The 20,000-nt window shown below is 43.2% G+C and overlaps 1 protein-coding gene across 2 annotated transcripts in view; it reads left to right on the top strand.

Moving 5' to 3' along the window:
- bmp2k (BMP2 inducible kinase) overlaps window positions 1–20,000 on the top strand; it is a 94,227-nt gene that overhangs the window by 62,914 nt on the left and 11,313 nt on the right. For both annotated transcript variants that reach the window (XM_042320245.1, XM_042320244.1), the window contains exons 8-13: window positions 11,955–12,058; window positions 13,653–13,728; window positions 13,888–14,064; window positions 16,786–16,925; window positions 17,568–17,708; window positions 19,628–19,779. In XM_042320245.1, coding sequence (XP_042176179.1) covers window positions 11,955–12,058; window positions 13,653–13,728; window positions 13,888–14,064; window positions 16,786–16,925; window positions 17,568–17,708; window positions 19,628–19,779 — 790 coding nt within the window. The remainder of the gene's footprint in view (window positions 1–11,954; window positions 12,059–13,652; window positions 13,729–13,887; window positions 14,065–16,785; window positions 16,926–17,567; window positions 17,709–19,627; window positions 19,780–20,000) is intronic.

Below are 20,000 nucleotides of genomic sequence, written 5' to 3' on the forward strand. Positions count from 1 at the left end.
TATTAAACTATATGTCCCTCTCTCCACCTCTTCTCAGGCTATATTAAACTATATGTCCCTCTCCTCCCCTCTCCTCCAGGCTATATTAAACCTATGTCCCCTCTCCCTCTATATATCTCCAGGCTATATTAAACTATGTCCCCTCTCACTCCAGGCTATATTAAACTATATGTCCCCTCTCTCTCCTCCAGGCTATATTAAACTATATGTCCCTCTACTCCCACCTCTCCTCCAGGCTATATTAAACTATATGTCCTCTCCTCCAGGCTATGTTAAACTATCTCTGCTCCAGGCTATATTAAACTATATGTCCCTCTCTCCCCACTCCAGGCTATATTAAACTATATGTCCCCTCTGCTCCAGGCTATATTAAACTATATGTCCCTCTGCTCCAGGCTATATTAAACTATATGTCCCCTCTGCTCCACCTCTCCTCAGGCTATATTAAACTATATGTCCTCTACTCCCACCTCTCCTCCAGGCTATATTAAACTATATGTCCCCTCTCCTCCAGGCTATATTAAACTATATGTCCCCTCTCCTCCAGGCTATATTAAACTATGTGTCCCCTCTGCTCCAGGCTATATTAAACTATATGTCCCTCTCTCCCACCTCTCCTCAGGCTATATTAAACTATATGTCCCCTCTCTCCACCTCCAGGCTATAATTAAACTATGTGTCCCTCTCCCACCTCTCAGGCTATGTTAAACTATATGTCCCCTCTGCTCCAGGCTCTATTAAACTATATGTCCCCTCTGTCCCACCTCTCCTCCAGGCTATATTAAACTATATGTCCCCTCTACTCCAGGCTATATTAAACTATATGTCCCCTCTCTCCAGGCTATATTAAACTATATGTCCCTCTCCAGGCTATATTAAACTATATGTCCCCTCTACTCCCACCTCTCCTCCAGGCTATATTAAACTATATGTCCCTCTCCTCCAGGCTATATTAAACTATATGTCCCTCTACTCCCACCTCCTCTCAGGCTATATTAAACTATATGTCCCCTCTACTCCCACCTCTATATTAAACTATATGTCCCCTCTCCTCCAGGCTATATTAAACTATATGTCCCCTCTACTCCCACCTCTCCTCCAGGCTATATTAAACTATATGTCCCCTCTTCTCCAGGCTATATGTAAAACTATATGTCTCATGTCCTCTTCTCCAGGCTATATTAAACTATATGTCCCTCTCTCCAGGCTATATTAAACTATATGTCCTCTCTCCAGGCTATAATTAAACTATATGTCCCCTCTCTCCAGGCTATAGTAAACTATATGTCCCTCTACTCCAGGCTATATTAAACTATATGTCCCCTCTACTCCAGGCTATATTAAACTATATGTCCCTCTGCTCCAGGCTATATTAAACTATATGTCCCCTCTGCTCCACCTCTCCTCCAGGCTATATTAAACTATATGTCCTCTGCTCTCTCTCCAGGCTATAATAAACTATATGTCCCCTCTGCTCCACCTCTCCTCCAGGCTATATTAAACTATATGTCCCCTCTCCTCAGGCTATATTAAACTATATGTCCCCTCTCCTCCAGGCTATATTAAACTATATGTCCTCTGCTCCAGGCTATGATAAACTATATGTCCCTCTACTCCAGGCTATATTAAACTATATGTCCCCTCTCCTCCAGGCTATAATTAAACTATATGTCCCTCTACTCCACCTCTCCTCCAGCTATAATAAACTATATGTCCCTCTACTCCCCACCTCTCCTCCAGGCTATATTAAACTATATGTCCCCTCTGCTCCAGGCTATATTAAACTATATGTCCCCTCTCCACCTCTCCTCCAGGCTATATTAAACTATATGTCCCCTCTCTCCAGGCTATATTAAACTATATGTCCCCTCCTCCAGGCTATAATAAACTATATGTCCCCTCTCCTCCTATATTACTATATGTCCCCTCTACTCCAGGCTATATTAAACTATATGTCCCCTCTCCTCCAGGCTATATTAAACTATATGTCCCTCTGCTCCACCTCTCCTCCAGGCTATATTAAACTATATGTCCCCTCTACTCCAGGCTATAATAAACTATATGTCACCTCTCCTCCAGGCTATAATAAACTATATGTCCCCTCTCTCCAGGCTATATTAAACTATATGTCCTCTCTTCTCAGGCTATATTAAACTATATGTCCCCTCTCCTCCAGGCTATATTAAACTATATGTCCCCTGCTCCCACCTCTCCTCCAGGCTATATTAAACTATATGTCCCCTCTGTCCTCTCCTCCAGGCTATATTAAACTATATGTCCCCTCTACTCTCCTCCAGGCTATATTAAACTATATGTCCCCTCTACTCTCCTCCAGGCTATATTAAACTATATGTCCCCTCTACTCCAGGCTATAATAAACTATATGTCCCTCTGCTCCCACCTCTCCTCCAGGCTATATTAAACTATATGTCCCCTCTACTCCAGGCTATATTAAACTATATGTCCCCTCTACTCAGGCTATATTAAACTATATGTCCCCTCTTCTCCAGGCTATAATAAACTATATGTCCCCTCTACCTCTCAGGCTATAGTAAAGCTATATGTCCTCTCCTCCAGGCTATAATAAACTATATGTCCCCTCTGCTCCAGGCTATAATAAACTATATGTCCCCTCTTCTCCAGGCTATAATAAACTATATGTCCCTCTACTCCAGGCTATATTAAACTATATGTCCCCTCTTCTCCAGGCTATAATAAACTATATGTCCCCTCTCCTCCAGGCTATAATAAACTATATGTCCCTCTACTCCAGGCTATAATAAACTATATGTCCCTCTACTCCAGGCTATAATAAACTATATGTCCCCTCTACTCCAGGCTATAATAAACTATATGTCCCTCTGCTCCAGGCTATAATAAACTATATGTCCCCTCTGCTCCAGGCTATATTAAACTATATGTCCCCTCTCTCCCACCTCTCTCCAGGCTATATTAAACTATATGTCCCTCTCTCTCCAGGCTATAATAAACTATATGTCCCCTCTGCTCCCACCTCTCCTCCAGGCTATATTAAACTATATGTCCCTCTCTCTCAGGCTATATTAAACTATATGTCACCTCTCCTCCAGGCTATAATAAACTATATGTCACCTCTACTCCCACCTCTCCTCCAGGCTATATTAAACTATATGTCCCTCTCCTCCAGGCTATATTAAACTATATGTCCCCTCTACTCCAGGCTATATTAAACTATATGTCCCCTCTCCTCCAGGCTATAATAAACTATATGTCCCCTCTGCTCCACCTCTCTCAGGCTATATTAAACTATATGTCCCCTCTACTCCCACCTCTCCTCCAGGCTATATTAAACTATATGTCCCCTCTCTCCCACCTCTCCTCCAGGCTATATTAAACTATATGTCCCCTCTCTCTCCAGGCTATAATAAACTATATGTCCTCTCCTCCAGGCTATATTAAACTATATGTCCCCTCTCCCACCTCTCTCCAGGCTATATTAAACTATATGTCCCCTCTCCTCCAGGCTATAATAAACTATATGTCACCTCTGCTCCCACCTCTCCTCCAGGCTATATTAAACTATATGTCCCCTCTCCTCCAGGCTATAGTAAACTATATGTCCCCTCTCCTCCAGGCTATATTAAACTATATGTCCCTCTCCTCCAGGCTATATTAAACTATATGTCCCCTCTACTCCAGGCTATATTAAACTATATGTCCCTCTGCTCCAGGCTATATTAAACTATATGTCCTCTCAGGCTATATTAAACTATATGTCCCCTCTGCTCCAGGCTATATTAAACTATATGTCCCTCTCTCCTCCAGGCTATATTAAACTATATGTCCCCTCTACTCCAGGCTATATTAAACTATATGTCCCTCTCTCTCAGGCTATATTAAACTATATGTCCCTGCTCTACTCCAGGCTATATTAAACTATATGTCCCCTCTCTCCAGGCTATATTAAACTATATGTCCCCTCTGCTCCAGGCTATATTAAACTATATGTCCCTCTCCCACCTCTCCTCCAGGCTATATTAAACTATATGTCCCCTCTCCTCCAGGCTATATTAAACTATATGTCCCTCTCCTCCAGGCTATATTAAACTATATGTCCCCTCTACCTCCCCTCCAGGCTATATTAAACTATATGTCCCCTCTCCTCCAGGCTATATTAAACTATATGTCCCCTCTCCTCCAGGCTATATTAAACTATATGTCCCCCCACCTCTCCTCCAGGCTATATTAAACTATATGTCCCCTCTCCCACCTCTCCTCCAGGCTATATTAAACTATATGTCCCCTCTCCCCCTCTCCTCCAGGCTATATTAAACTATATGTCCCCTCTCCTCTCCTCCAGGCTATATTAAACTATATGTCCCTCTGCTCCACCTCTCCTCAGGCTATATTAAACTATATGTCCCCTCTGCTCCAGGCTATATTAAACTATATGTCCCCTCTACCTCTTCAGGCTATATTAAACTATATGTCCCCTCTACTCCAGGCTATATTAAACTATATGTCCCCTCTGCTCGGGCTATATTAAACTATATGTCCCTCTACTCCAGGCTATATTAAACTATATGTCCTCTGCTCCACTCCTCTGTTCCAGGCATATGAAACTATATGTCCCTCTCCTCTCCTCCAGGCTATATTAAACTATATGTCCCCTCTCCTCCAGGCTATATTAAACTATATGTCCCCTCTATCCAGGCTATATTAAACTATATGTCCCCTCTCCACTCCTATATCTATATGTCCCCTCTCCTCCAGGCTATAATAAACTATATGTCCCCTCTGCTCCAGGCTATATTAAACTATATGTCCCCTCTCCTCCAGGCTATAATAAACTATATGTCCCCTCTACTCCCACCTCTCCTCAGGCTATATTAAACTATATGTCCCCTCTCCTCCAGGCTATAATAAACTATATGTCCCCTCTATTCCAGGCTATAATAAACTATATGTCCCTCTACTCCAGGCTATATTAAACTATATGTCCCCTCTACTCCAGGCTATATTAAACTATATGTCCCTCTCTCCTCTCCTCCAGGCTATATTAAACTATATGTCCCTCTGCTCCCACCTCTCCTCCAGGCTATATTAAACTATATGTCCCTCTCCTCCAGGCTATATTAAACTATATGTCCCTCTACTCCCACCTCTCCTCCAGGCTATATTAAACTATATGTCCCCTCTCCCACTCCAGGCTATATTAAACTATATGTCCCCTCTCCTCCAGGCTATAGGCTATAAACTATATGTCCCTCTACTCCAGGCTATATTAAACTACCTCTCCTCCAGGCTATAATAAAACTATATGTCCCTCTCCTCCAGGCTATATTAAACTATATGTCCCCTCTACTCCAGGCTATAATAAACTATATGTCCTCTATCCAGGCTATCTATATGTCCTCTACTCCAGGCTATAATAAACTATATGTCCCTCTACTCCAGGCTATAATAAACTATATGTCCCTCTACTCAGGCTATAATAAACTATATGTCCCCTCTCCTCCAGGCTATAATAAACTATATGTCCCTCTCCTCCAGGCTATATTAAACTATATGTCCCCTCTACTCCAGGCTATAATAAACTATATGTCCTCTACTCCAGGCTATATTAAACTATATGTCCCCTCTACTCCAGGCTATAATAAACTATATGTCCCCTCTACTCCAGGCTATAATAAACTATATGTCCCCTCTACTCCAGGCTATATTAAACTATATGTCCCCTCTCCTCCAGGCTATATTAAACTATATGTCCCCTCTACTCCAGGCTATAATAAACTATATGTCCCCTCTCAGGCTATATTAAACTATATGTCCCCTCTCCTCCAGGCTATAATAAACTATATGTCCCCTCTCTCCCACCTCCAGGCTATATTAAACTATATGTCCCCTCTCCTCCAGGCTATATTAAACTATATGTCCCCTCTCCTCCAGGCTATATTAAACTATATGTCCCCTCTCCCACTCCCTCCAGGCTATATTAAACTATATGTCCCCTCTCCTCCAGGCTATATTAAACTATATGTCCCCTCTACTCCAGGCTATATTAAACTATATGTCCCCTCTACTCCAGGCTATAATAAACTATATGTCCCCTCTCCTCCAGGCTATATTAAACTATATGTCCCCTCTCCCCACCTCCCTCCAGGCTATATTAAACTATATGTCCCCTCTCCTCCAGGCTATATTAAACTATATGTCCCCTCTACTCCAGGCTATAATAAACTATATGTCCCCTCTCCTCCAGGCTATAATAAACTATATGTCCCTCTCTACTCTCCTCCAGGCTATAATAAACTATATGTCCCCTCTCCTCCAGGCTATAATTAAACTATATGTCCCCTCTACTCTCTCCTCCAGGCTATATTAAACTATATGTCCCCTCTCTCCAGGCTATATTAAACTATATGTCCCCTCTCCTCCAGGCTATAATAAACTATATGTCCCCTCTCCTCCAGGCTATATTAAACTATATGTCCCCTCTACTCCAGGCTATAATAAACTATATGTCCCCTCTACTCTCCTCCAGGCTATATTGTCCCCTCTCCTCCAAACTATATGTCCCCTCTCCTCCAGGCTATATTAAACTATATGTCCCCTCTCTCCAGGCTATATTAAACTATATGTCCCTCTCTCCTCCAGGCTATAATAAACTATATGTCCCCTCTCCTCCAGGCTATATTAAACTATATGTCCCCTCTCCTCCAGGCTATATTAAACTATATGTCCCCTCTACTCCAGGCTATAATAAACTATATGTCCCCTCTACTCCCACCTCTCCTCCAGGCTATATTAAACTATATGTCCCCTCTACTCCAGGCTATAATAAACTATATGTCCCCTCTACTCCAGGCTATAATAAACTATATGTCCCTCTCCTCCAGGCTATATTAAACTATATGTCCCTCTCCTCCAGGCTATAATAAACTATATGTCACCTCTCCTCCAGGCTATAATAAACTATATGTCCCCTCTACTCCAGGCTATAATAAACTATATGTCCCCTCTATATTAAACTATATGTCCAGGCTATATTAAACTATATGTCCCCTCTACTCCAGGCTATATTAAACTATATGTCCCTCTCCTCCAGGCTATAATAAACTATATGTCCCTCTACTCCAGGCTATAATAAACTATATGTCCCCTCTACTCCAGGCTATATTAAACTATATGTCCCCTCTACTCCAGGCTATAATAAACTATATGTCCCCTCTACTCCAGGCTATAATAAACTATATGTCCCCTCTACTCCAGGCTATATTAAACTATATGTCCCCTCTACTCCAGGCTATATTAAACTATATGTCCCCTCTACTCCAGGCTATAGTAAACTATATGTCCCCTCTCCTCCAGGCTATAGTAAACTATATGTCCCCTCTACTCCCACCTCTCCTCCAGGCTATAATAAACTATATGTCCCTCTACTCCAGGCTATAATAAACTATATGTCCCCTCTACTCCAGGCTATAATAAACTATATGTCCCCTCTACTCCAGGCTATAATAAACTATATGTCCCCTCTACTCCAGGCTATAATAAACTATATGTCCCCTCTACTCCAGGCTATATTAAACTATATGTCCCCTCTACTCCAGGCTATAATAAACTATATGTCCCCTCTACTCCAGGCTATAATAAACTATATGTCTCCTCTCCTCCAGGCTATAATAAACTATATGTCTCCTCTACTCCAGGCTATAATAAACTATATGTCTCCTCTCCTCCAGGCTATAATAAACTATATGTCTCCTCTCCTCCAGGCTATAATAAACTATATGTCCCCTCTACTCCAGGCTATAATAAACTATATGTCCCCTCTACTCCAGGCTATAATAAACTATATGTCCCCTCTCCTCCAGGCTATAATAAACTATATGTCCCCTCTACTCCAGGCTATAATAAACTATATGTCACCTCTCCTCCAGGCTATAATAAACTATATGTCCCCTCTACTCCAGGCTATAATAAACTATATGTCCCCTCTACTCCAGGCTATATTAAACTATATGTCCCCTCTACTCCAGGCTATAATAAACTATATGTCCCCTCTACTCCAGGCTATAATAAACTATATGTCCCCTCTACTCCAGGCTATAATAAACTATATGTCCCCTCTACTCCAGGCTATAATAAACTATATGTCCCCTCTACTCCAGGCTATAATAAACTATATGTCCCCTCTCCTCCAGGCTATAATAAACTATATGTCCCCTCTACTCCAGGCTATAATAAACTATATGTCCCCTCTACTCCAGGCTATAATAAACTATATGTCCCCTCTACTCCAGGCTATAATAAACTATATGTCCCCTCTACTCCAGGCTATAATAAACTATATGTCTCCTCTCCTCCAGGCTATAATAAACTATATGTCTCCTCCTCCAGGCTATAATAAACTATATGTCCCCTCTCTCCAGGCTATAATAAACTATATGTCCCCTCTACTCCAGGCTATAATAAACTATATGTCCCCTCTACTCCAGGCTATATTAAACTATATGTCCCCTCTACTCCAGGCTATAATAAACTATATGTCCCCTCTACTCCAGGCTATAATAAACTATATGTCCCCTCTACTCAGGCTATAATAAACTATATGTCCCCTCTACTCCAGGCTATAATAAACTATATGTCCCCTCTACTCCAGGCTATAATAAACTATATGTCCCCTCTACTCCAGGCTATAATAAACTATATGTCCCCTCTCCTCCAGGCTATAATAAACTATATGTCCCCTCTACTCCAGGCTATATTAAACTATATGTCCCCTCTACCTCCAGGCTATATTAAACTATATGTCCCCTCTACTCCCACCTCTCCTCCAGGCTATAATAAACTATATGTCCCCTCTACTCCAGGCTATAATAAACTATATGTCCCCTCTACTCCAGGCTATAATAAACTATATGTCCCCTCTACTCCAGCCTATATTAAACTATATGTCCCCTCTCCTCCAGGCTATAATAAACTATATGTCCCCTCTACTCCAGGCTATATTAAACTATATGTCCCCTCTACTCCTCAGGCTATAATAAACTATATGTCCCCTCTACTCCCACCTCTACTCCAGGCTATATTAAACTATATGTCCCCTCTCCTCCAGGCTATAATAAACTATATGTCCCCTCTCTACTCCAGGCTATAATAAACTATATGTCTCCTCTCCTCCAGGCTATAATAAACTATATGTCCCCTCTACTCCAGGCTATATTAAACTATATGTCCCCTCTACTCCAGGCTATAATAAACTATATGTCCCCTCTACTCCAGGCTATATTAAACTATATGTCCCCTCTCCTCCAGGCTATAGTAAACTATATGTCCCCTCTACTCCAGGCTATATTAAACTATATGTCCCCTCTCCTCCAGGCTATAGTAAACTATATGTCCCCTCTACTCCAGGCTATATTAAACTATATGTCCCCTCTACTCCAGGCTATATTAAACTATATGTCCCCTCTACTCCAGGCTATATTAAACTATATGTCCCTCTACTCCAGGCTATAGTAAACTATATGTCCCCTCTACTCCAGGCTATAATAAACTATATGTCCCCTCTACTCCCACCTCTCCTCCAGGCTATATTAAACTATATGTCCCCTCTACTCCAGGCTATATTAAACTATATGTCCCCTCTACTCCAGGCTATATTAAACTATATGTCCCCTCTACTCCCACCTCTTCTCCAGCCTATAGTAAACTATATGTCCCCTCTACTCCAGGCTATATTAAACTATATGTCCCCTCTACTCCAGGCTATATTAAACTATATGTCCCCTCTACTCCAGGCTATAATAAACTATATGTCCCCTCTACTCCAGGCTATATTAAACTATATGTCCCCTCTACTCCAGGCTATAATAAACTATATGTCCCTCTCTCCACTCCCACCTCTTCTCCAGCCTATAGTAAACTATATGTCCCCTCTACTCCAGGCTATAATAAACTATATGTCCCCTCTACTCCAGGCTATAGTAAACTATATGTCCCCTCTACTCCAGGCTATAATAAACTATATGTCTCCTCTACTCCAGGCTATAGTAAACTATATGTCCCCTCTTCTCCAGGCTATATTAAACTATATGTCCCCTCTACTCCCACCTCTCCTCCAGGCTATATTAAACTATATGTCCCCTCTACTCCCACCTCTCCTCCAGGCTATATTAAACTATATGTCCCCTCTACTCCAGGCTATATTAAACTATATGTCCCCTCTTCTCCAGGCTATATTAAACTATATGTCCCCTCTACTCCAGGCTATATTAAACTATATGTCCCCTCTACTCCACCTCTCCTCCAGGCTATAGTAAACTATATGTCCCCTCTTCTCCAGGCTATAGTAAACTATATGTCCCCTCTACTCCACCTCTCCTCCAGGCTATAGTAAACTATATGTCCCCTCTTCTCCAGGCTATAGTAAACTATATGTCCCCTCTACTCCACCTCTCCTCCAGGCTATAGTAAACTATATGTCCCCTCTTCTCCAGGCTATAGTAAACTATATGTCCCCTCTACTCCCACCTCTCCTCCAGGCTATATTAAACTATATGTCCCCTCTACTCCACCTCTACTCCAGGCTATATTAAACTATATGTCCCCTCTACTCCCACCTCCCAGGCTATATTAAACTATATGTCCCCTCTACTCCCACCTCTCCTCCAGGCTATATTAAACTATATGTCCCCTCTACTCCCACCTCTCCTCCAGGCTATAGTAAACTATATGTCCCCTCTACTCCCACCTCTCCTCCAGGCTATATTAAACTATATGTCCCCTCTACTCCCACCTCTCCTCCAGGCTATAGTAAACTATATGTCCCCTCTCCTCCAGGCTATAGTAAACTATATGTCCCCTCTACTCCAGGCTATATTAAACTATATGTCCCCTCTACTCCCACCTCTTCTCCAGGCTATAGTAAACTATATGTCCCCTCTACTCCAGGCTATAGTAAACTATATGTCCCCTCTTCTCCAGGCTATAGTAAACTATATGTCCCCTCTACTCCAGGCTATAGTAAACTATATGTCTCCTCTACTCCAGGCTATAATAAACTATATGTCCCCTCTACTCCAGGCTATAATAAACTATATGTCCCCTCTACTCCAGGCTATAGTAAACTATATGTCCCCTCTACTCCCGGCTATAATAAACTATATGTCTCCTCTACTCCCACCTCTCCTGCAGGCTATATTAAACTATATGTCCCCTCTCCTCCAGGCTATAGTAAACTATATGTCTCCTCTACTCCAGGCTATAATAAACTATATGTCTCCTCTACTCCAGGCTATATTAAACTATATGTCCCCTCTACTCCAGGCTATAATAAACTATATGTCCCCTCTACTCCAGGCTATAATAAACTATATGTCTCCTCTACTCCCGGCTATATTAAACTATATGTCCCCTCTACTCCAGGCTATATTAAACTATATGTCCCCTCTACTCCCACCTCTCCTCCAGGCTATATTAAACTATATGTCCCCTCTACTCCAGGCTATAATAAACTATATGTCCCCTCTACTCCAGGCTATATTAAACTATATGTCCCCTCTACTCCCACCTCTTCTCCAGGCTATATTAAACTATATGTCCCCTCTACTCCCACCTCTCCTCCAGGCTATATTAAACTATATGTCCCCTCTACTCCAGGCTATAATAAACTATATGTCCCTCTACTCCAGGCTATAATAAACTATATGTCCCCTCTACTCCAGGCTATAATAAACTATATGTCCCCTCGACTCCAGGCTATAATAAACTATATGTCCCCTCGACTCCAGGCTATAATAAACTATATGTCCCCTCTACTCCAGGCTATAATAAACTATATGTCCCCTCTACTCCAGGCTATAATAAACTATATGTCCCCTCGACTCCAGGCTATAATAAACTATATGTCCCCTCTACTCCAGGCTATAATAAACTATATGTCCACTCTTCTCCCATGTCTCCTCCAGGATATATGCTTGAGCCTGACCATGAGAAGAGACCAGATATCTATCAAGTCTCCTACTTTGCCTTCAAGTTAGCTGGAAAGGAGTGTCCTGTGCCAAATCTCTTTGTAAGTTGCTGTTCTTTCATTGTGGTGTTCAAAACTTTGGGATCAAATAGAAATGATTGTTTTCTATGAAAATATAGGAAATATAGTCAAGACGTTGACAAGGTTTATAAATGATGATAAAATTGAAATAATTTTCCTTCAGCGAATCCTCCATTTGCAGCACGTACAGCCTTGCAGACCTTTGGCTTTCTAGTTGTCAATTTGTTGAGGTAATCTGAAGAGATTTCACCCCATGCTTCCTGAAGCACCTCATACAAGTTGGATTGGCTTGATGGGTACATCTTACGTACCATACAGTCAAGCTGCTCCCACAACAGCTCAATAGGGTTGAGATCCGGTGACTGTGCTGGCCACTCCATTATAGACAGAATACCAGCTGACTGCTTCTTCCCTAAATAGTTATTGCATAGTTTGGAGCTGTGCTTTGGGTCATTGTCCTGTTGTAGGAGGATATTGGCTCCATTTAAGCGCCGTCCACAGGGTATGGCATGGCGTTACAAAATGGAGTGATAGCCTTCCTTGTTCAAGATCTCTTTTACCCTGTACAAATCTCCCACGTTACCATCCCCAAAGCCCCCCAGACCATCACATTCCCTCCAACATGCTTGACAGATGGTTCACTCCTCCAGCATCTTTTCATTTTTACTGCGTCTCACGAATGTTGTTCTTTGTAACCCGAACACCTCAGAATATACATTTGTCTGTCCGTAACACTTTTTTCCCTATCTTCCTCTGTCCAATGTCTGTGTTCTTTTGCCCATCTTAATCTTTTCTTTTTATTGGCCAGTCTGAGATGTGGCTTTTTCTTTGCAACTCTGCCTAGAAGGCCAGCATCCCGGAATCGCCTCATCACTGTTGACGTTGAGACTGTTGTTTTGCGGGTAATATTTAATGAAGCTGCCAGTTGAGGACTTGTGAGGCATCTGTTTCTCAAACTAGACTCTCTAATGTACTTGTCCTCTTGCTCAGTTGTGCACCGGGGCCTCCCACTCCTCTTTCTATTCTGGTTAGGGCCAGTTTGCGCTGTTCTGTGAAGGGAGTAGTACACAGCGTATTCCATAAAACAAATCAGCCGTTTCCAGCTACAATAGTCATTAACAACATTATCAATGTCTACACTGTATTCCTGATCAAATTGTATCTCTACGCTTTATCATAGCGACAGCCCCAGGGAATGGGCAGCCGGTGGTCTCCTACAGAACCCTCCTCTCCCCACAATGCACCCTGAGTTAGTTAGGTTGAGATGATGGTTGTGTAACATCACGTTGTCTCCTACAGAACTCTCCTCTCCCCACAATGCACCCTGAGTTAGTTAGGTTGAGATGATGGTTGTGTAACATCACGTTGTCTCCTACAGAACTCTCCTCTCCCCACAATGCACCCTGAGTTAGTTAGGTTGAGATGATGGTTGTGTAACATCACGTTGTCTCCTACAGAACTCTCCTCTCCCCACAATGCACCCTGTGTTAGTTAGGTTGAGATGATGGTTGTGTAACATCACGTTGTCTCCTACAGAACTCTCCTCTCCCCACAATGCACCCTGAGTTAGTTAGGTTGAGATGATGGTTGTGTAACATCACGTTGTCTCCTACAGAACTCTCCTCTCCCCACGTCGCTTCCTGAGCCGCTCACAGCCAGCCAATTCGCTGCCAGGAAGAGTATGACGAAAGCTCCAGGTATGTCACCGTGCGTTATATATTCTGGAATCTAAATCTCAGGTCTCTAGCAAAAAGGGATTTAATCTCAAGGGGAATGTAAAAAAATAAAAATCAAGGTCATATGAAAGAGAGATCATTTAAGTTCCCCAAACCTAAAAGTGTTCTTCTGGTCCAGAATCACAGAGTCCGTGGGCCCGACGGCAACTTCCATCACTCCGAGACAAAGACCCAAAGCTACAAACAGTTATGTGCTACCCATTCCTGTAGCAACCGGCACCCCGGTCGCTGCCACGCCCATCGGCACCCCTACAGCTGAGCCTTCTGTACCTGTCAGCAATGGGCAGAAAGGTGAGCGTTCACATTTTACTGTGTGTTTGTTTTCTTTATCTGCCGTTTTGTGCCCTTGAGCAAGGCACTGAAAAATCAAGTGCCCCCATGGGCACTGAGATCACCCCTAAGTTCCCCCCATGGGCACTGAAACCCCCGTGCCCCCCCCATGGGCACTGAAACCCCTAAAACAGTGCCCCCAACCATGGGCACTGGAACCCCCTAAGTGCCCCCCATGGGCACTGGAACCCCTAAGTGCCCCCATGGGCACTGGTTTGTGCCCTAAGTGCCCCCCATGGGCACTGAAACCCCTAAGTGCCCCCCATGGGCACTGAAACCCCTAAGTGCCCCCATGGGCACTGAAACCCCTAAGTGCCCCCATGGGCACTGAAACCCCTAAGTGCCCCCCCCCCCATGGGCACTGAAACCCCTAAGTGCCCCCCCCATGGGCACTGAAACCCCTAAGTGCCCCCCATGGGCACTGAAACCCCTAAGTGCCCCCATGAGCACTGAAACCCCTAAGTGCCCCCCATGGGCACCCCTATGAGCACTGAAACCCCTAAGTGCCCCCATGAGCACTGAAACCCCTAAGTGCCCCCCATGGGCACTGAAACCCCTAAGTTCCCCCCCATGGGCACTGAAACCCCTAAGTGCCCCCATGGGCACTGAAACCCCTAAGTGCCCCCCATGGGCACTGAAACCCCTAAGTGCCCCCCCATGGGCACTGAAACCCCTAAGTTCCCCCCATGGGCACTGAAACCCCTAAGTGCCATTTAGCTAGGTATTACTGTTAAAGCTAGGAACACAAGCATTTAGCTAGGTATTACTGTTGGAGCTAGAAACACAAGCATTTAGCTAGGTATTACTGTACTGTTGGAGCTAGAAACACAAGCATTTAGCTAGGTATTACTGTTGGAGCTAGAAACACAAGCATTTAGCTAGGTATTACTGTTGGAGCTAGAGACACAAGCATTTATCTAGGTATTACTGTTGGAGCTAGAAACACAAGCATTTAGCTAGGTATTACTGTTGGAGCTAGAAACACAAGCATTTAGTTAGGTATTACTGTTGGAGCTAGAAACACAAGCATTTAGCTAGGTATTACTGTTGGAGCTAGAGACACAAGCATTTAGTTAGGTATTACTGTTGGAGCTAGAAACACAAGCATTTAGTTAGGTATTACTGTTGGAGCTAAAAACACAAGCATTTAGTTAGGTATTACTGTACTGTTGGAGCTAGAGACACAGGCATTTAGTTAGGTATTACTGTTGGAGCTAGAAACACAAGCATTTAGCTAGGTATTACTGTTGGAGCTAGAGACACAAGCATTTAGCTAGGTATTACTGTTGGAGCTAGAGACACAAGCATTTAGTTAGGTATTACTGTACTGTTGGAGTTAGAAACACAAGCATTTAGCTAGGTATTACTGTACTGTTGGAGCTAGAGACACAAGCATTTAGCTAGGTATTACTGTTGGAGCTAGAGACACAAGCATTTAGTTAGGTATTACTGTTGTTGAGCTAGAGACACAAGCATTTAGCTAGGTATTACTGTTGGAGCTAGAAACACAAGCCTTTAACTAGGTATTACTGTTGGAGCTAGAAACACAAGCATTTAGCTCGGTATTACTGTTGGAGCTAGAAACACAAGCATTTAGCTAGGTATTACTGTTGGAGCTAGAAACACAAGGATTTAGCTAGGTATTACTGTTGGAGCTAGAAACACAAGCATTTAGCTAGGTATTACTGTTGGAGCTAGAAACACAATCATTTAACTAGGTATTACTGTTGGAGCTAGAAACACAAACATTTAGATAGGTATTGCTGTTGGAGCTAGAAACACAAGCCTTTAACGAGGTATTACTGTACTGTTGGAGCTAAAACACAAACATTTAGCTAGGTATTACTGTACTGTTGGAGCTAGAAACACAAGCATTTAGCTAGGTATTACTGTTGGAGCTAGAGACACAAGCATTTAGCTAGGTATTACTGTTGGAGCTAGAAACACAAGCATTTAGCTAGGTATTACTGTACTGTTGGAGCTAGAAACACAAGCATTTAGTTAGGTATTACTGCTGGAGCTAGAAACACAAGCATTTAGCTAGGTATTACTGTACTGTTGGAGCTAGAAACACAAGCATTTAGCTAGGTATTACTGTTGGATTTAACGCAAGCATTTAGCTAGGTATTACTGTTGGAGCTAGAAACACAAGCATTTAGCTAGGTATTACTGTTGAGCTAGAGACACAAGCATTTAGCTAGGTATTACTGTTGGAGCTAGAAACACAAGCATTTAGCTAGGTATTACTGTACTGTTGGAGCTAGAGACACAAGCATTTAGCTAGGTATTACTGTACTGTTGGAGCTAGAGACACAAGCATTTAGCTAGGTATTACTGTTGGAGCTAGAGACACAAGCATTTAGTTAGGTATTACTGTTGGAGCTAGAAACACAAGCATTTAGTTAGGTATTACTGTTGGAGCTAGAAACACAAGCATTTAGCTAGGTAATACTGTACTGTTGGAGCTAGAAACACAAGCATTTCGCTGCTCCTACGGAAACGTGAAAATATGTGTACTCGACCAATTAACATTTAATTTACAGTCTTCGGTGCACCGATATTTTAAAGTAAGGTTCTGGCATCAGGCGGCTTTTTGTGATACTAGGTCGACAAAAAAGGAGACAAATGTTCTGTTTTTTTTTGACAAAATGAACAATGAAATATCTCTACGCTTTATCGTAGTGACCACCCCAGGGAATGGGCAGCCGGTGGCTCCACAGACAGCCAACAGGGTCCTCCAGCAGCTGCAGCCTGGGGACCTGCGTCTACAACAACAAGATCCACTTCACCCTGTCCATCCACAGCAGCTCCAATACCTTCAGGTACTACTGAGTCACCCTGTCTATCCACAGCAGCTCCAATACCTTCAGGTACTACTGAGTCACCTGTCCATCCACAGCAGCTCCAATACCTTCAGGTACTACTGAGTCACCCTGTCCATCCACAGCAGCTCCAATACCTTCAGGTACTACTGAGTCACCCTGTCCATCCACAGCAGCTCCAATACCTTCAGGTACTACTGAGTCACCCTGTCCATCCACAGCAGCTCCAATACCTTCAGGTACTACTGAGTCACCCTGTCCATCCACAGCAGCTCCAATACCTTCAGGTACTACTGAGTCACCCTGTCCATCCACAGCAGCTCCAATACCTTCAGGTACTACTGAGTCACCCTGTCCATCCACAGCAGCTCCATACCTTCAGGTACTACTGAGTCACCCTGTCCATCCACAGCAGCTCCAATACCTTCAGGTACTACTGAGTCACCCTGTCCATCCACAGCAGCTCCAATACCTTCAGGTACTACTGAGTCACCCTGTCCATCCACAGCAGCTCCAATACCTTCAGGTACTACTGAGTCACCCTCACACGATGACACCGCCCTGCAAGGTGACGGGCTGTCCTGGGTTGTCCTGAACTATACAGAGAGCCACATGATCTAACTATCTCTGTACCTTCAACAGTACCAGCAGGCCCTTCAGCAGTCGATCCAGCTCCAACAGCTGCTCCAACAGCAGCAGCAGCAGCAGCAGCAGGCCCTGCTCCAACAACCGATGATGATGCAGCCCATGAATCAGCAACAACAGACTCTCTATGCAGCCATGGTAAGAGCCACGTCTATTGTCTAATTTGGCTTTTATAAAGGAAATTCAGCCTTTTGTGGGTCTTCTCAACTTTAAATGCTGATCGAACTGCCTCCATGTTGTTGGTTGAATCCCCACCAGACACATTCGTGACACGCACGTTTTCAGGTCACGTTTTCAGGTCACGTTTTCAGGTCACGTTTTCAGGTCACGTTTTCAGGTCACGTTTTCAGGTCACGTTTTCAGGTCACGTTTTCAGGTCACGTTTTCATTTGGGGACAAGTCGAAAACAAACATTCATGGACATTTTAGCTAGCTAGCTGATGCTGGGAGATAAACATTGGGTTATTGTATTTTACCTGAAATGTGCTTAGTGTTTTTTTTTGTGTGGATCTTTTACAGTATTTTGACCCGTTTTTTGTAGTCACAGAATCGTTTTGATCTCTATTCCCGACAATTAAATCCACAGATTAGAGAGGACACTTAGTGTTCAGTTAGTTTTCTGTCAACACAGCGTGGCATTCTTCTGGGGAGTTTATATGGCAATTGGCAACCAACTTTTATTTAACTAGGCAAGCCAGTTAAGAACAAATCAGTATTTATGACAAAACAGCATGGCAGCAACACAACCCTACATAAAGAGAGACAACACAACCCTACATAAAGAGAGACAACACAACCCTACATAAAGAGAGACAACACAACCCTACATAAAGAGAGACAACACAACCCTACATAAAGAGAGACAACACAACCCTACAGCAACACAACACTACATACATAAGACAACACAGCATGGCAGCAGCATAAGACACAAAGCAACACAAAACAGGGTACAACCATTAATGGCCACAGACAACAGCACAAAGGGCAAGAAGGTAGAGACCACAACGATACATCACGCAAGATGCATTACTGCCCCCGACTGGACTGGAGTGTGAACCTCGTTCATCTTTCAGTCACCCTCGTGGGTTAGTATGCTCCAACATTTATACATAAATAACATATATATTTATATAAATAACATTTTAACTTTCAGGTTAGTATGCTCCAACATTTATACATAAATAACATATATATATATAAATAACATGTGTAGCTTCTTCCAACGTTGAGTGTTTTTCCCATTTTATTTTCTAATGTTTCTTAAACACTCAGTTATGAGTGGTCAGTATAACAGACAAACACAGCCTGATCTTGGTATAATTTCATTGAACACGGCCACACACACACACACACACACACACACACAGCGAACCGGTGGAGTTCACCCTCTCCTCTTGACTGTGTGGACGGAGCAGATTCCTGCTGAAATGAAGCAGTTGGTAACTGTTGGTGACAGATGGTGACAGATGGTGACCGATGGTAACCGATGGTAACCGATGGTAACCGTTGGGTGGAAAACAAGCTAAAAGTACCTCTGTCTTAACAAGTATGTTTGTGGAGGGCTGGTGTTTGGCCACAGAGGGTTACTCAACAGGATTTCTTTTGGGGGGGTGAAGTTTACTATGAAGTAACACTTCTGTTTTGCACTTGGAAAGCTTGGCAGAGAGTCTTGTTTCTGTGCTGTTTTTTTTTTTAGGGCATCTTGGACATGTCATGAAACTGTTTACTATCTTGGCCCCCTGCCCTGTTAATAACTGGTGTCGTTGCATTTCCACAACAAGAACAGTGCAGATTCCAGGTCAATCACATCAAATCAAATCAAATTGTACTGTCTTATACACAGTGTAAGGGGATTCCAGGTCAATCACTTGCAGTTTTTCCTCCGTTGTGTCATTACCAACTTTTTAATTAAAATATCTAAAAAAAAAAACATCTTGCTGCTGATACTTCCCAGTGGTAGTTCTCCCATTTTGATTTAGACTCCTATTGATCAAATGAAGGGTGTCTATGATCGTCTGTCACCGTTAGTTACCGCCGTCCCTTCTCCCTGGCAGATGCACCAGTACCAACGGGCTTTTGCACAGCAACAGCATCAACACCCCACCCAGCAGCCCTATCCTCTGGAGCTTCCCCTGGGCTCCTATAACCCTGCTGGGCCTGTGCCTGGGACTATGTCCCCCGTGGAGGCTCCATCCACTAGCACCAGGTAACATCCCTCGACCTACTTAACCTCCACTGGGTTTTTACTGCAATATCTATGTAATGTGTCGGTTAGTAAAAGACACCACAAGTAATACTCTCTCGCTCTCTGTCTCTCGCTCTCTGTCTCTCGCTCTCTGTCTCTCGCTCTCTGTCTCTCGCTCTCTGTCTCTCGCTCTCTGTCTCTCGCTCTCTGTCTCTCGGGCTCTCTGTCTCTCGGGCTCTCTG

The sequence above is a fragment of the Oncorhynchus tshawytscha genome, linkage group LG04 (genome assembly GCF_018296145.1).
Source record: "Oncorhynchus tshawytscha isolate Ot180627B linkage group LG04, Otsh_v2.0, whole genome shotgun sequence".
In the NCBI taxonomy this organism is placed as follows: Eukaryota; Metazoa; Chordata; class Actinopteri; order Salmoniformes; family Salmonidae; genus Oncorhynchus; species Oncorhynchus tshawytscha.